General features: G+C 40.0%; 2 protein-coding genes and 2 long non-coding RNA genes across 8 annotated transcripts; 2 read left to right on the top strand and 2 right to left on the bottom strand.

Moving 5' to 3' along the window:
• Window positions 1–395: 395 nt before the first annotated feature.
• Window positions 396–1896, bottom strand: LOC111255566 (uncharacterized). Its single transcript, XR_002675551.2, has 2 exons — window positions 1450–1896; window positions 396–831 (listed from the first exon to the last, which is right to left on the bottom strand). It is a non-coding gene; the product is annotated as an uncharacterized LOC111255566 (long non-coding RNA).
• Window positions 1897–2314: 418 nt separating this feature from the next.
• Window positions 2315–7763, top strand: LOC111255562 (uncharacterized). Of its 3 annotated transcripts, XM_086978581.1 has the most exons (3): window positions 2315–2599; window positions 3209–3344; window positions 4805–7763. In XM_086978581.1, exon 3 carries the CDS (start codon window positions 4994–4996, stop codon window positions 7190–7192), a length of 2199 nt encoding a protein of 732 aa, XP_086834707.1. In that variant the 5' UTR covers window positions 2315–2599; window positions 3209–3344; window positions 4805–4993; the 3' UTR covers window positions 7193–7763. The 3 variants fall into 3 exon arrangements, with proteins under 3 accessions (XP_086834707.1, XP_022673380.1, XP_022673381.1); XM_022817645.2 differs by lacking the exon at window positions 3209–3344; XM_022817646.2 differs by lacking the exon at window positions 3209–3344 and having other exon boundaries at window positions 2315–2695.
• Window positions 7764–8655: 892 nt separating this feature from the next.
• On the top strand, window positions 8656–16173 carry LOC111255565 (uncharacterized). 3 transcript variants are annotated; one of them, XR_015318713.1, is made up of 4 exons: window positions 8656–9687; window positions 12731–12950; window positions 15275–15361; window positions 15669–16173. It is a non-coding gene; the product is annotated as an uncharacterized LOC111255565 (long non-coding RNA). The 3 variants fall into 3 exon arrangements; XR_015318712.1 differs by having other exon boundaries at window positions 15206–15361; XR_002675550.2 differs by having other exon boundaries at window positions 8659–9687; window positions 12731–12840; window positions 15206–15361.
• On the bottom strand, window positions 11516–13036 carry LOC111255564 (uncharacterized). The gene is made up of 4 exons (XM_022817650.2): window positions 12903–13036; window positions 12166–12274; window positions 11896–12029; window positions 11516–11600 (listed from the first exon to the last, which is right to left on the bottom strand). The coding sequence occupies exons 1-4, from the start codon at window positions 12975–12977 to the stop codon at window positions 11568–11570; spliced, it is 351 nt and encodes a 116-aa protein (XP_022673385.2). The 5' UTR covers window positions 12978–13036; the 3' UTR covers window positions 11516–11567.
• Window positions 16174–16229: the final 56 nt, after the last annotated feature.

Genomic DNA, 16229 nt, shown 5'->3' with positions numbered 1-16229 from the left:
CCCACTCACTGCTAGCTAAATAGCAGTTCTTACCCTAACTACTGTATCTATGGGACTCGATTCTTTGCGGCTTTCTCCTCTTTCCAAAACTAAGATGCAGTCTGAAGAGGAAGTGTTTCGACGTGATAGAAGAAACAAAGGAAGATTCGCTGACCGAGCTGAGGACTCTCCCGATAATTAAATTCGAAACACGTTTTGAGGACGAGAAAAACAGTGGCATGCACATATTGCATTCGGTAGAAATCACCTCAAAGGGGTAACTGGTATTGGGGCAATTAAAGAACTACTTATCAAACGAGTCATTCGTTTCTGAAGAATGACTCACAACGTCAACAAGGTAACAATACACATACTATCGTTACGTATTCTACAAGAGCTAGTTAATTGGCACCCTGTCATATTCATATGGACAACTTTGCATTTTTATTGCGTTTTTTTTTCTATGCGGAACATTTTTTGAGACTAAAGGGCGCGTATTGATTTCTGGTAAACGCTGTGTAACACCGTAAAGAAATAAATCAACGATTTCACATGAAGCATAGCCTTGTTTACTGAAGATATATTCTTTCTGATTTGATCTTACTCGTTGACGGATAATATAGGTAGGTATTGTCGAGATGTCTTCATACGAGTCTCATTTTTGAACAGCTCTACGTTAATTATTTAGACACTTCATATTTGTTTTGTCAGTAACGCACACATCAATTTTTGTTGATTGTCGAAGAACGCATCTTCCGGCGAACCGAATCGGAGTGAAACTCGAATAACAGCAACGGTCTGATCTGGGCGATTCCTTATTCCCATAAAAAGTTGCGAGGATCCAAAGTCTCACTAAATTGAAAATATTAAACGCAACAAAGTGAACCTAAAATCGGCCCCACTTGTCATAAGCTACACGTTTTTACCATAACCATTTTACGTTATATTATTATTTGTCAACCATTAATTTTGAGTATATCGCGTATATGCGTGTGCTAAAGATTGTTAGCGCCGTGGGAAGCAAACGTACGCAATTTATGTGATAAAAACAAAGTATAATCTTAAATTAAAAATGACTCAGTTGTGCATGTAAAAGTTAATCATTACAGGCTCAAATGTAAACATCCTAAATGCATCCGAATGTTATCGCAGAATCGGATATATCACAATTCTGTGCGTTAGCAGCGATTATATATATATATATATATATATATATATATAACACGACGCGTGCTTAAACAATGATAGTCATCAGCAAAAAAAAACTGAATTCTATCTAAAAATTACACACTGCGTCTTTTAAAAAACGGCATACTTCATTTAAACATATCCAGCTAACAGCCAAGATGTTGAATCTAAACCTATCCTACACAATAACCTATAATAGACCTGTAATAGCTATTACATTGGCCAGGTAAGTTGTTTTAGTTAGAACCTGGATACTATCGATATTTCTCCAGTAATACTCACGCGTCGTCTTTGCTACCTTGTATTCTTAAGATCGACTTGCCTTTCCATACAAGCTCAGATAGCGACATCCCTCTACACGTAACTCTCCCGTGTCTCCATACGGCGCTCGGTGATCAAATGAAATGCGTGCCATCACCATGGATTGGATGGGTGTACCCCTTTTCATTTTCACTTTACAATTGCTATTGCAAAGACCGCTCAGCACGTCGATTCCAAGTACGCTCCGTTGCCTGCCTGCCTGCCTACCATATGGTCGAATCGAACAAAGCTAGGTATAAAAACTACTTATCGATTATTAAATTTAAATTTAAATTTAGTTTACATTGCTTGCGTTGAGACAGTCGGGTTGCCAATCTGTTAGGCTTTGTTGACAAGTATTTTACACGGTTAGCATGCCAGACCACCCTTGTTATAGGTCCAAGATACATGCGACCATATACTTTTCTCTCTTACCAATCCTCTTTCTTGTGTTCGAAAAATAGAAATCGAACGAACTTTGTCGAGATTGCTTTCTTTTACGCCAGATAGCGCCACTTACTCAGAACCGGCGTAGTACGCATGTGCGAACTCGTCGAGGGATGTTCGATAACGATGTGGGCCAAAGGACTTCCTGCAAATCTAAACGGGTCCATCCATCAATGAGTGAGATAGGGGAAAGAGGAAGAGAAGCACAGAGCCGCCCAAAAGGCTTAGCTCGCGGCGACGGCGCTAATGTCGAGCAGTAAATGAAAACGTAACGTGGAGAGTGTACACAGGTAGGGCCGCCCCTATGAATGCACCACGAACGCCACCATCACAGCCACCTTAGTGATAGGGCGAGTTCGATGGTTTCTTCTCTCTCTCTTTCACTTTCTCTCTGCCTCTCTCTCATCGTAGACGTTCGCTTCCTTAAGTGGGTAGTTAGTACTTATCTAGGTCAACGTAAAATGGATGTAGAGGTCTGGCGACTGGATTGTTCGAAAAGCAAGGACTCATGCTGTCATGATATAGTCGATACTCATAGGGGAAATCGTCCGTAGTCTCTTTCCAGAGCGAGAGCGATCTGGTATTTTTCGAGGCAAAGCTAGGGAAGAGAAAATAAACAGTCAGTGAGAACCGCCGTGAAGTGAGGGAAAACAATCGAGACAACTGCAGGACGCCAAAATAAGTGGTAGGATAGCTATTGGTTTTTGGTTAATTAACTATCCATTTGACTCTAGATGATTACGAACAAAGTGAGCAAGTGCTAAAGACATGTGATGTTATGGTTAGTATGGCTGTTTGTTTATAATGTATCAGTTTGGTTTGGTAAACGAATTGTAGGAAATAGTGTTATTTCTTTCGAGAAATTAGGTATTATATAACTAATCATTTTCATGTGTGAAAATCGTACATCTTCCAGATTTTCGGTGAGCTTCAAATTTTCAGAATGACCTTTTTGGTGCTACACCGCCAAAGCAGCTCTGTTTTAATGCTTTTTAACGACCTTAGTTTAAATGCTCGTCTCGTTATTTCAAACCAAACAGTGCAACACATGTAATAGGCTAACAGAACTTTTGTTTACTCCTATTAAACTGTTACCGATTTTCGTATGATAATGCTTGTGTCGGGACACTTTGATAAAGGTGCTATTTTTCGTTGTCAAGCACGGGGCAGCATATGACTCTGCTTGTCGTTTATCTTGTAAACTCCAAAAAGCTTTTGTGATTGGACTTTTTTTTTGCATAATCATGACAGACATGCGATACGATTGAAGAGATCAACTCACGTTACTTTGCAGATAGTGACGCGCACGTTACACGTACAGCCCACTGTTGATGGATGTGCCAATATATAATCGTTACAAGATGAAGTAGCTCATGTGTTGTCGGACGGACCTAATGCCATACAATCCCAGCCTTACGCTAACCAAATCTGTGCGCATCATTTATACTGTACTATCGCTTTAAGTGATATATATATATATATATAGGCTTTGAGCCGAAATCGGACCAATCTTTTTTATATCTTAATATGGGTAAACTAAATGTATGCAATTTTATCGATAGCCTTCTTTGCTAGTCCCACCATAGACTTATCATCGTAGAACTTTTACGGCTTCCGGGTGAAAAATTATGGTAAGTGATCCCTTTATTAAAACTAAATGAACGCTAATAAGGGAGTTCTGCTGAGACCGTCTGGGTCGTCTGAGGTCGTCTGTTTGCGCAGGACTCATACAATACGGAGAATGAGTAGAAATGTCCTATCCACGTTCTGTCAGTTTACACATATGGGTGATTTACATATACAGTTTTGACGACTATACATATATGTGATACTGTCATGATGGACAACGACGCACTTCTGTTTATTAATTTCGCATTTTTTCAATGGTTTATTGTAAGCTTGTTTGTTATTGACACTAGAAGTCCGAATCGCTGGGAGGCAGCAACATATTATAATACGTAACGTGTTTCCCATCCCATTAAACACACAACATTATTCCTTTGGCTCTGTCAAAATTTCATAGTATTTGTTTGTCTATTACTGTAAATTTTATCATCCGTGATTAATTGCTTCTCTAATGGCTTGATTTCGCTGCCTTCCTGCGGAGTTTCGCAGTAGAAATTACGATCGAGTAAATTTTTCTACGCCAATCCGTGTAGCACCAAAAACCGGACTTATTTTTGTGCCAGCCTTTTCAAATGGCTTTAAACTGTTTGGTGGTAAATATTTAGTTCCTTATCGATGTCATGGCATGATTTCATCAATTTTTGTCGTAATTGGTCAACTAATACAAAAAGCATCGTTCACATCAAAATTTCCGGAAGGAAAGCAACACATCTTCAAGCCATTCCCCATAACGCCATAATCGTGGCCATAGACAACATACATTTTTATAGGCCTGGGCAGCATTTATCTTTTTATATATATGTGAATATTTAGAATACTTTATTTAGACATAAGATAGAATGATGCAATAAATTTAATAATTAGTTAATTTAAAATAAAGGAAGTCGCCATGTATTTACGAATTTTATTTCGGTAAAGGCACAAATGCTGTCCAGACCCGTAAAAATTAGTGTTAACTATGGCCAAGGTTATGGCATTATGAGAAATGGCTTGAAGATGGTTACGTCGCTTTCACTCTCGAAATTTCGATGAAAATGACTCTTTCAAGCGGAAACATGGCAATGCAAGCCACAGTATTGACGTTGATACAATTTATGCAGAGTTAACCAATGGGCTTATTTTTCAACTAAAAACCTTCTTCTCACAAGTAGTTGGAGTATACGGAAAAATTTATAAATCGTCTCATGTTGCTGTCGATTTCCCGGTTTAATTTCTGCTTTGGCAAGCTAGAAGACTAATGTGTATTGACCATGTGATCTTCCAGTTCCGAGATAGTCGGCGTTAAACATATGGAAATCGCGTCGTCTCGTAGCCGTTTTAATGTAGGTGATTCCGCCTACAAAAGTCTAGCACCGACAGTCGTCGCACAGATGCTATAAAAAGTTTCCAGAGAAAATTTACTTTTCTTAGTACTTATACGTTGAAAAATATTTCGGTTGGGCTACGTAAATAAATGGCGTCCATTACTCTCAGACCTGACACTGAAAGTCTGGGGGCAATAGCTGGTCAATCCAGCCCAACGACAGCAAAAAAAGCTCGTATCAAATTTACCCCTTACCGAAATAATACACCTGTTGAGGAGCTCCGACGAAAACAATTAGAGCTACAATCGCCTGACCATCTAAATGCTGTGATGCTATTATCTTCTTCAATAAACAGTGAAGCTGACCGTGGTAATTGTAAAGATATTGTTCTTCCATATCTCCAAGATATCCAAGATGGAGCCGCGAAACGAATTTGCCATAAAAAGAAAGAGAGTTTAAAGTCCAGCACGGCTGAACACCATGACGCAAAACATACACCAATCACCGTGACCACCAGCAACGGACCTTCAGATACGTCAGATAGCTTCTCTCGGCTAAAACCTGAAAAGAAGCATTATTTACATTTACCTTACTCAAGGAATAGCATATTAGATCTTTACCGGTGGCAGTGTGCTCGCAAAGAAAAAATACGACTTATGGCAAGACGGAAACGAAAAGAAAATGCGCAAACAGATTCTGGTGCCTTAATTCAAATCGAATCGGACGTAAATTCTCATAGAGAAAGCAATGTTCGGACTACCCAAGACAGACTGCCATCAACGGAGCGAGCTGATGCAATCATTCAAGCCCCTGCTTCGAGAAATCTGTTTATAGCGAATACCTTTGGTACACACGATACCAACGTTAATCGCACTAACCTTGTCATCAATGGGACTTTTAGGAGAAAGGATGTTAAAGTTACATCGGTTGAGTCATCACCAGCTGAAACACCCAAGCCTCGATCCGTGAAGTCCCCTTCTTTTGCGATGACGACCCAACCCCAGTATGGCACCTCGTGTTCCTATCAGCTGTCGGCCTATAAATTATCTTGCACCCGAAACCGAGAGAAGCCAAAGAAGTTGAAGAGCGTCGCGCTACAACGTGAAGTCTATGACGGTAAACTTGTAACTTATTCAAAAGCGTTGAAACCTCAGCCAGTTTCACCGTTGAAAGTCGCGCGAGTCATCACGTATAAGCCGGCTATAGCAGCTGCTAGTAACAAAGGAAATTCTGAGTCTGGAGCTAAAACAGGTCCACAGGCAGGAGAAGTAGACAGGTCAGACAGGGAAACCCCTGTTCAGGCACAAACTGCACGGGAAAGTCAGAATTCGCAACAGAATCGAGCGATTGACCTTCCCAAATATTCGGTAGAGGACGATTGCGTTCAAAAGGTGATGGCTACTAAGAAGAAGCAAGATATAAGTGATGTATCGCTAAGCGATACACCTCCTTGTCTGAAGAAATTATCGAGTAATTTCATCCCCCCCGAAGTGCTCACAGCAATAACAACTAAATCGGCAATTGATGGTCATAAGATGAACATTGCAGACTTACGTAGCAAAACTTTGATTGAAACGCAAGGCAAACCTTATGGAGCTAATTTGGCTGAGGGAATTGTCCCGAAAGACTCGGCTGCATTTACAAGCCCAACAGTTAACCCACGGCTACATTTAGAGAATAAAAAAGCAACGCGCTGTATTTCCGTAAGCTGGTCACAGAAGGCGGAGGAACCCGTTGTCAGCCCTACTATTAGTCAATCATCCCCGACGAAGGCACCAAACATTTTCGTCTCCCCAACGTCCATTGGAAGTCATTTTCGTCCGCTGATTATAAGCAATAATCGAACTATACTTCTTAATGAGGCCACTGTTTCCAATCTAACGAGCAGCCAGCCTTTACCTATAGCCAACGTTCAGCAGGGTTCTACATCTTACAGAAGACCGGTACTTATCTCGACCTCACGTCCACCATCAGTTGAGACCTCAAGCGAGCTTTACGCGGGAATTTTGAGTGGCAGCACTACAATTTTTTCCTCAATTGGGGAACAAATAATAGTGAATCCGCCACCAACCGTTGCAACTTACGTGCCTTCCATAGCAACACTATTACCAGCCATAGGATTAACTGATCTGGCTCGAAGCTGTGTCCTCTTACCGGTTTCGAATTGTCCAAATGCGACAACCTCAGACGCGCCAGGCAATCCGGTGCCATTGTTTTCGACACAGATAATCCAGAGCTCTCCTTCCCCCAACTGTGCGCAGTCCGTGCAGCATTCGTCAGTTCCGCTTAACTCTTCAGAGAAAGTCGACCAGACCATATATCATTTCCCACACGGTTATTCCCTGTGAAAAGCTACGACAAATACTGTAGATAACTTACAAGCTTAATATGCCAAGCTATGATCAGTTATACAAGATGAATACAGAATTATAGGACGCAAAAAAAAGCGCCGTAGTGATACCAGTCGATATTAAGTTGAATAATTTATTGTTCTCCTAGGTATTACATGGTAAACCTATTGGTAATAAAAATGACATGAAGGTCAGCGGTGCCTGTTGTAGCAATGATGATTAGAAACTTCTTTCAACACTGTTGTTTTGCCTGGCGAAACGCGACTCAAATGCAAACGGCGTTGTTCAAGCTAAATGATCTAATATGTAACAATGTAAATAGTTGCAAGGCGTGTAGAATCGAAAAAGGCGTAGATCGATATCATGGATCAAAATTTGTGGTATCAGTCGTAATTGAGGTGCGAACAGACGCCCAGAACACAATCAAATCAAATAGAAATATATGGTCCTCAATTCAGATATATTGTTTTTCTTTTCTGCATACATCAGACGATGATACTTTCGTCTATTATCTCTTACCTAAATAATAAAAGATAAAATGCAATAAAGCTAAAGTTGAAGATACGAAGCTCATGTACTTCATTAGTGTATAAAGGTATGTTTCTTTGTTTCACATAAAGCATGTATGCAACGATTGAAATAAGTTAGGGATTAGGAAGCTATAACAGGTAAGAGTGACTGCGAACAAACTCGTATTCTGCACTGATCCGAGTTAGCCGTGACGAAAACATACGGCAGGCTGTCCACGGTGCTACTTCACAATGTAACAAACACAGATGTTTTGAACCTTATCTCCGGTACTATTGCCGCTCAACGTTGGTGTGTGCACGCGCGTGCACGCAAGTCCATGCCTGGTTTCGAAACTTAACCAATGTACAAATACATTGTCACTTTGCTATTAAGAGGGCATCACGCTATTCAGTGAATACGAACCGATTTAAAAATGCAATAACTGAACCATAGAAGCTGTCAGCGTTAGTCGTCTGTACTCATTTGTCATAACTGACTAAACACATAGGCGCTGTCCGTTACCAGTCCTACGTTTATATTCACGAGAAGGGAGCGTGATTACTTATTCAATTGATTAAAGTTTTCCTGTCACAAAACGAGATACAATACAGCCATTTTTCGCAGGAAGCCGCTGTTACACAAGTATCCGTTTACTATTTGCTACCTCGAAGTGCGTGTGTAGAAGGCAAGCTCCGTCTCAAGGTCTGAATTCAAGTTAACGAGTTCAAACGACTTACTAAATTGCATTGTGGAAGTGGTATTCCTGTTTTGTTGTGTGCGTATAGGTTTTGTGCATAATGTGCATGGTACTCACCTGTACAAACCTGTCACTTTCGAAAATGGCGCTCTCTCTCTCTCTCTCTTTCTATATATATATATCGATAAGCTTCTAGATGGGATCTAGCTGCTATATAATGGCTTTCGTCTCACAATAAAATGTGCGAAATACTACTTAATCAACTAGAAATAGAACGTTCTATGCAACGATAGTTACAGTGCAAAAGATTAATATTTAGCCTAGCTAAAAGAGACCTTCATTGCACATTGGGGCGCTGTATTGCATTAGGTCATAGAAACCCCTTTTCAGGACAAGCGTTTCGCCCTCCAGTAACTTCGAGCCGATGGTTTGTGAACTTATAATTTCAGAGACAAAACGATTGGAATTATAAGCGACATCTTCGCGGACATACTTTATCATGAAAAATGAATTCATTCATACATCTTAAAGGACGTAGCCGTTTTCGTTACAAAAAACGACACGCCTATCTCTAGAGATAAGTTCGCCTTATCTGTTTATTTTATTAATCACTTGTTTTTTGTTTCGTTTATAATTTACCTTAAAAAAAATTTAAAATTATTTCAGTTTATGTAGGAGCTAGGGAGTTCGTGATCTGCACGACCTGATGCGTTCCTACTGACCTTTCGAGTCTTAGTTGTTTACTCGAACATTTAATCAATTTACTTCAGCACGAAATACTCACCAGTATATTTTTGCTCCATGTGGTTTTTCAAATCTAGTTTCGTAGCTGGTTTTTGACTGTTGTTCAAGTTAAAGAATATGACCATTAGAGAGGAGTGAACAATATATATTTACACGATATAGTTTTCATCCAAATTAAACCTAACTCTCTCTGGGCCTTTTTGTTCGCGCGTGAATGTGGCTTAGCCGGCTAACACACAGTGCCATAATGTCATTAATTTGAAAAGGCATAAACAGACACTGGAAAAAAAGAAAATTGGAAAGCAAAATATCTAAGAAGACTACTGGTAACAAAATTAAAATAGGAAACTCTCGATGGAATTGGAAAAAGTTACTAGTTTCCTTGGATAACTCACGACCTTTTTAGAGAAATCAGTGCTCTTTATTTAGGTATAATAACGAAATTGAATTAACATGCAAATGTGTAGCGAACAGATTACTCACTAAGTGGTGTTATGTTTAAAACGGACAAGAGGCCTTGACAGGATAAATAACGTCTCCTGTAAGTAAAACAGACGTCCGTACGTGGATCCTCAAGTGAACTTAAGTTTTATTATAGCACAACATATGCCTCTGTAAATGATAGCTAATAGAGTAATTAGATTAAGTAGTTATCATTAGATCTTAGGAACTATAAATCTCACATAGAGGATGTCCATCACAAGACCACATGTTTGTATTTTGCGGGGTATGCCTTTCTTGCCTATATGCATCTCTTTCTAGTGTTGATAGAAAGGTAGCACGATTAATAAGCGCTAAGATTTACGCACGCAAGAAATACGCCAAACATAACAGTCTGTTCCTGTTACTAATGGAGAAGTGCATCCCGTCTGCACGACAATAAACAACACAGACGACAGATGCTGACCCATATCTATATATACCAACAACTATATACTAAAATATTACACCATAGGGAAGGCACGATCAGGTAGGCCCTTGATCAGCGTATACTATCGCTACATAGACCAAAGTACTGATAAAATTAGGGCGCCAACCGTTTTCTTCTTTTCATTATTGCGGAAACATTCGTCGAACTGTTACCCATTCCTCTGAAGAGAGGTAGGCAATAGCTGTACGAGACTACTGGGCGGTGTATCGCTTTTTTAGTCTTAAATACAGGCTGGCTCAGTTTAACCGGAGCTTTCGGTTTTGAGCAGACACCCTCGGTGCAATAGCAATAAGACAAATGGAAAGGGCACAAACGACAACACGGTGGCATCTGAAGATCTTCGCGGGCATTAGCTTTGTTTGACCCGCCCAACATTTGGGTAAAAACCCCAGCGTAAATTTGGTTGGAGTGAAATTGATTATTTCACTGGTACGTGCGCAAATATAGATTACGTGCGTTCCATCTGTTGTCCAAACCTATTCGCGACTATTCAATCATCTGACAACCTTCGTAGCTCCTTAGGCCTAAGCGACGCTATTATCGTTGATATGAAATACGCTTATATCTAGTTTCGTTATATATGCACAACCTTGAAGCCATCAGAGATGCACGAAATTTTACGCTAGCTAGCTAGCTAGCTAGCGAAAACCTTTGCCTCTGCCGTACTGTGCACTGGCAAATTGTCGTCATTTTTATCGGGATTGAATTGGATCTAAAAATCGTTTACCTTTAACTTGGAATACCCTTAAATAAGTACTCCGTACGCTATCCTACACTGTCAAATCTATAGAAACGGATCCCGTGTGCTACACAGCTCTATACGTAACCCGAATGCATCGAATAAACTAAGCAACCGAACAGGAAAGATCTGGTTAGCCTTCTCCACAACAATATTAGATAAATTACAGATAGTAAAGGTCGTTAAGGCAGCTTTGCAAGAACTTTAGAAATAGTCATTTACCATCTTCTCCGGACCGCGCATTGACGGATTATCACCTTATCCGGTCGTCGGCAAATTAAATAGATGACAGTACATTTTGCGCTGGTTCGATGAGTTCCTATACATCAGACCTAAACACTTTTGGCAAGACGGAATATATGTAGAGATGGAAGGGGGTCGTAGAAACTAGAGAATAATAAGCAAACTGCTACAATTTATTTACAATGCAGCGCTTTTTTCAAAAAAAAAGAACAAATCCTGTCTTCGATGGCTAGCAACGATAAAACCTGAAATCGACGATACGGGTACTACGCAAAACTTCGATGCTGTACACCTACTCTCCTTAGGTTACAATGTAAACGTTTTCAAGCATAAGAGAACGTTCTCGTAAGTGCAAAGACATACCCCTTTACGAGTGCATTCTGTGTGCCGAGCTCATGGTTCACAAAGTAAAACAGTTTTTATTACATAATAAAAGTGATCTTAATTCCAAAAGTGCTGATTTTAACCAGTCGTACATTTCTGGCAAGTTAAAAAGAGCCTGCAGAAATCACCCGTTGACCTTCTTCGCATGACTCAGGCGCTGAAATTTGAAAACGCTAACTCACTAGACAACAATCTAATTCACAAACATCACAATAACCTTCCTATAAAAAATCTACATTTTTTTTTTATCAGATTCTACTAATTTATCTTAAAGTTTGACAACCGCTGCGACGACTATAGAAAGATTGCTACAGTTTGTGTTCGAAAAGCTACTTTTTTACAACTGGAATTAATTTGAATAGATCTATTTCGATTTGAACGTCAGACGTTGCATCAGCGCGACGCATTAAGTAGAACCAAGTGTGAAAAATTCACAATGAAATTGAACTCACCCTTCGAAGCCATGAAAAAAAACCCGCCATCTTGTTCCCGAAGTTTTTTCTTTTTTTCGATTTGCAAGCTCCCGCCGGCGCCAAAGCTTGAATAACCGTTAGTCCGTTATCAACATACTTACATATCGTTTTACCTACACGAAGACAAACGTGTTTATAGGACGGTGTGTATCGACTGTTGCAATTGAACCTTAGCGAAGTGGGCTTTAAGCAGTATTTAGAAGGCACTGACATATTTTATGGTCGGGTCTCTGTGCGGCAACGGCTTACCTCGCGCGCCCTTCTGAGGCAGAAACTTCGGCACGACATTTCGGCTGGACTTGGTACCTGAGCCACGCAAATGTGGCTTCATCAGCCACGTTCGGCATTCTCGGTTCGCCTATACAATAAGACATGATGATAACGTTACTGCAAAACAATGCTCTTTTGTTCCCGCAGACATCTATTACTCTAACCATACGTATCCGAAATTACGTATTACTTCAAGAAGCAAAAGCATATTAATATTTCTTGCCCAATCAGCCGGCTAGGAGGGGATCAGCCACGGATTCATTCGGTCTCTCATGTAGCGGCTAGCCGTTTCCTTTGCTCCATTTGCCACACACAAACGTTTAGTTTTCTTGGCTTTTAGTATTCCGCCAGCAAACGATCAGTCAGCAGAGCTTTCGCTGACATCGGCATATAGCAACAGATTTATTACCGTTTGTCAACAGCTGTAAGTTTCTCTAGTATGTTCTATTACAAGCAAGTATTTATGTGCGATATTAGGTAGCCACACTCAGTTCCCTGATTAGTACTATTATTATTATAAAATTTAACCATTTATTTGTTTTAGGTAACAGACGAGAAGTACAAGACAAGCGTGGCGTGATATAAAAATCAGCTTTCTTGTTGTAGCCATGAATGGTAACCTATACGCTAGGCTACCGATAACATGCCAAACAGGTAATAATGACCACTGGCTTATATGACAAGTAAGAACCCAATACAGTGATGTTCCATGTAACCTCTTTACGCGCTGTCGACGACAATCTTCTTTCAGGCGGCGTATACCTGTGAGTACCTCTGTTCCTTTTAACCATGTCCTGCGCGATTCTTTGTAGCGTTCGTCGCTCGCTAACAGAAGGCAAATCAAAGAAGTGGTTACAGTCGCTCTGGCATACAGAGATACTCGTTTCCACATTGGACGAGTCGCAAAACTTCACCAAAGGTTTCCGTCTTGAAGTACCGTTAGAGGCACCCAAGTTTTTCTTGTGCTTGCTTACTCCCGTCCTTTCTCTAAAATCGAAAACCCAGAGATATGATGAACTCGGAACTACCAATGGACAGCAAAACGATTCGGGCATTCTCTAGCACGGGCTGAGTAAAACGCATCTAAAAAACAGAGAAGCCAACTGCTCTATATAAAGTAGCACAACATCAATATTCAATCGTTTGTTTAAAATTGGCCACATAGTTACATTGTACGACGGCCTGTTTTTATGAGCGGTTTGTTCACGCGCTGCTATATCATAGTCCTACCTGAGTATGGAATGCTTTCGACTGTCGAACGCTATTATATCCGTTGCGGCTTCTGTGGAAGATGTCTCTGTCAGAAAGTGAACAGAGCTTTCGGGACGATTCAGGCGTCCACGTAAACTCAGTTCGGTTGAAGTTGTTACTGTTAGACAAGATGATGAGCAGCTAATCGAGCTCGGTCTATCTGGGCTTTCCCTCAACCTCGCTTGCCCATGCTCACCAAAGAAAAAATTTTTACAGGTACTGGCTACAGAGCGCACTGGCAAAATGCTAAGTAGACCTGACAGCCAACCGGTATCTCTTTGATTTGACTTGCTCGACATCGTTTACGCCAGTCTGTTACTGCAAAAAATCGCCAACACCTAATAAGGAAGAAAGTAAAGACAAATAACAGGTCGTGTTCCTATTTCCGTTTCGACTCTTGAGCTCCTCGGATCATCGTTAAAACGCTGGGGCAAAAATCTCGGATTTTCTCGGAAAATTTGGAAATCAAAAATGTAATATCGTATTAAGCCAGAGAACTATTGAGATTATTTTACCAATAATTTCGTTGTTTTATTGAAACGCAGTCTCTGTGTGCTGTATTCGCCCAGTTCGTCGTTCCTATTGCTAAAAGCCGTAAACCATGAGGTAGACGGCGGTTGTTCGCAGTTACCATGGTCGCGTGTTTCTGTACCTTGATTTTCTTATGCAGCAGCATAGTTTAGATTAATAATGCGAGTATCCATGAGTATGAGGCCATCGCTGACTACTATGATATACTGATACCATGCCTCTTCACTGATGTATCAAAAAAAAAGCTAGACAAGTCTAGGAAGACGCACAGCCCGGATAGGAAACCACCGGTGGAAAAAAACTTGTAACCGAAGGCCTCATTTCGGGGCTGACACTCCGCAATGTGAGGCTGCTTTTTGCGAATTCCGCCAAGAAACTGAAATAAGCCTAATTATACCGTAAACTTTTTACTGAATGACCCCCATGGTAATACCACACACTTCAAGTGCGGGTTAATATAATATACAGAAAGAGAAAGGTTATAGAGCAGCCATAAATTAAACATTAACAAAACTTAATTTTGAGAAATCAGCTTCTCTAAGGGTGAGCTCTGTGTGGATATTCAAATGTGGAATAGCAAAATTCGTAACGCTCGAAGTGAACCCTTAACCTTGACAAAAAATGATGCTTGAGAAATAATTTAGTATTTTAACGCCTTTCTGATTATGCCGTTGGAGTAGGTTTTTTTTTAAATGCCCGAATACAATGATCTAACGTCCTACAATCATATTACTTGTATTTACGAGACAGCAGCGTCTCTTACAGGATTCAACAACAGCAGATTCTTCTCTAACACTGATTTTTTATTTTATAATCATTATGTTTATTTAGCAAAGCTGACTTAGTTTACAGCCCTATTTTTTGGACTTGCAGCACCATGGCTGGAGAACACTGGTTTCGATTAACCTCTGCGGTTTCGATAAAGCAGGAACAAGTCCTTTAACTATAGATAACAAGTAAAATTAGCCTGTGATATTTGTGATTCTCACAATTTGTATGCACTTTTCCTACATATAGAATTATCAATATCAAATGATTTTATTTTAGTTATCTTGGAATTTTGTTTAGGCTACTGAGTTGACAGTATAGAAGTTCGTTGCTGAGGTGATGAACCCAAGCTCTCGTCAACACTTTGGAATCTTTGGAGCGTTTTTTGTTTTGTTTCAGAGTGGACTGAAGTTAAATAGCGTACTAGTTTAATTAAGAAGCAGAAAAATAGCAAACATACAAATTTTAGGCTATTATTGATTCGAGTTCCGCCAAGCGACAGCTGTGCAACGTATTTGCATTTTTTTGCATTATGAAGACCATGGAAAGCCTTTTGACCGGGCCCCTCGGCAGCTAGCAGATCGCCGTCTAAGTTTGCAGCTCTCCGGAACGACTTTTTATACAAGTAAGTCAGTCCCAATATAATATTAGACATTTTTCCCATAGAGAAATCATTCTTTTCCGTAAACGATAGCATTTCAATGTTTTGTAACCTCTACATGTCGTCTGTTGCACACAACTAGTCACCTATTACGTTAAAGGTCTAACTTTCCCTAACTTTTTTAACGTATTTGATGCGGCACCTCATTTTCGTATTGGATATGAATATACGTGTTCTTCTTATGAAGACACTAACCCGTTTATTTAGTTACGCGCGTCAACATTTCAGCAAGCCATATTTATTAACCACTTCCGTTGATAATGTATCGTAGATTAAAGATGCGTGTATCCATAAATTTGTGGGCGCGTGCCGAACACTGTGGATACATTGAATGAATGCAGCAAGGATTGTGTCATATTTGACAGCTCCGTTGAAGTTTCAGCACGGACTCCGCTGAAACTTCGCCCGTATGAAATCTGCCTTCATTATCACCAGGATGGTAATAACAGCATTGATCGTATTAAAAGTGTCAGGCGATGATTGCCGTGGTGACCGACTCGGTTTACGTCAGTGTGATAGTACGACCACGGGAATATCTTCGCAGAAGGGTCTCGGGCTAATGAATTTAACTAATGTCCTATGTATGTACAACAGGTTGATGCAGATATTATATTTGATAAACAGATTTGACAGGTTTCTTTAAATATGTCCATTATTCAAATGTTTTTTTTTTTTTTCGTAAACTTTATGATTTTTTATTTAGGTGTGAAACCGTATCAAAATTTGCCTGTATATGTCTTAAAAGAGGCATTTTAATGGCCTCGATTGAAAGAAGCCTCTATTATGTGAAAAATAAAAAAAATCTCCTTAAAAAATCCAATATTCCTTATTG

Source organism: Varroa destructor, unplaced genomic scaffold, assembly GCF_002443255.2.
Source record: "Varroa destructor unplaced genomic scaffold, Vdes_3.0 BEIS01000001.1, whole genome shotgun sequence".
In the NCBI taxonomy this organism is placed as follows: domain Eukaryota; kingdom Metazoa; phylum Arthropoda; class Arachnida; order Mesostigmata; family Varroidae; genus Varroa; species Varroa destructor.
The sequence above is the reverse complement of the archived record's forward strand: the minus strand, read 5'-3'. Positions and strand labels throughout refer to the sequence as shown.

What these genes read in the sequence shown, in the direction of transcription:
- LOC111255564 (XM_022817650.2), bottom strand. Translation starts at nt 12,977, where the DNA reads ATGGTTAAAAGGAACAGAGGTACTCACAGGTATACGCCGCCTGAAAGA. An exon ending in CGTCGACAGCGCGTAAAGAG is followed by an intron (nt 12,275 to 12,902) that starts GTTACATGGAAC and finishes CTTATTGTATAG; the next exon opens with GCGAACCGAGAATGCCGAAC. An exon ending in GCCTCAGAAGGGCGCGCGAG is followed by an intron (nt 12,030 to 12,165) that starts GTAAGCCGTTGC and finishes GTCTTCGTGTAG; the next exon opens with GTAAAACGATATGTAAGTAT.
- LOC111255562 (XM_022817645.2), top strand. Translation starts at nt 4,994, where the DNA reads ATGGCGTCCATTACTCTCAGACCTGACACTGAAAGTCTGGGGGCAATA.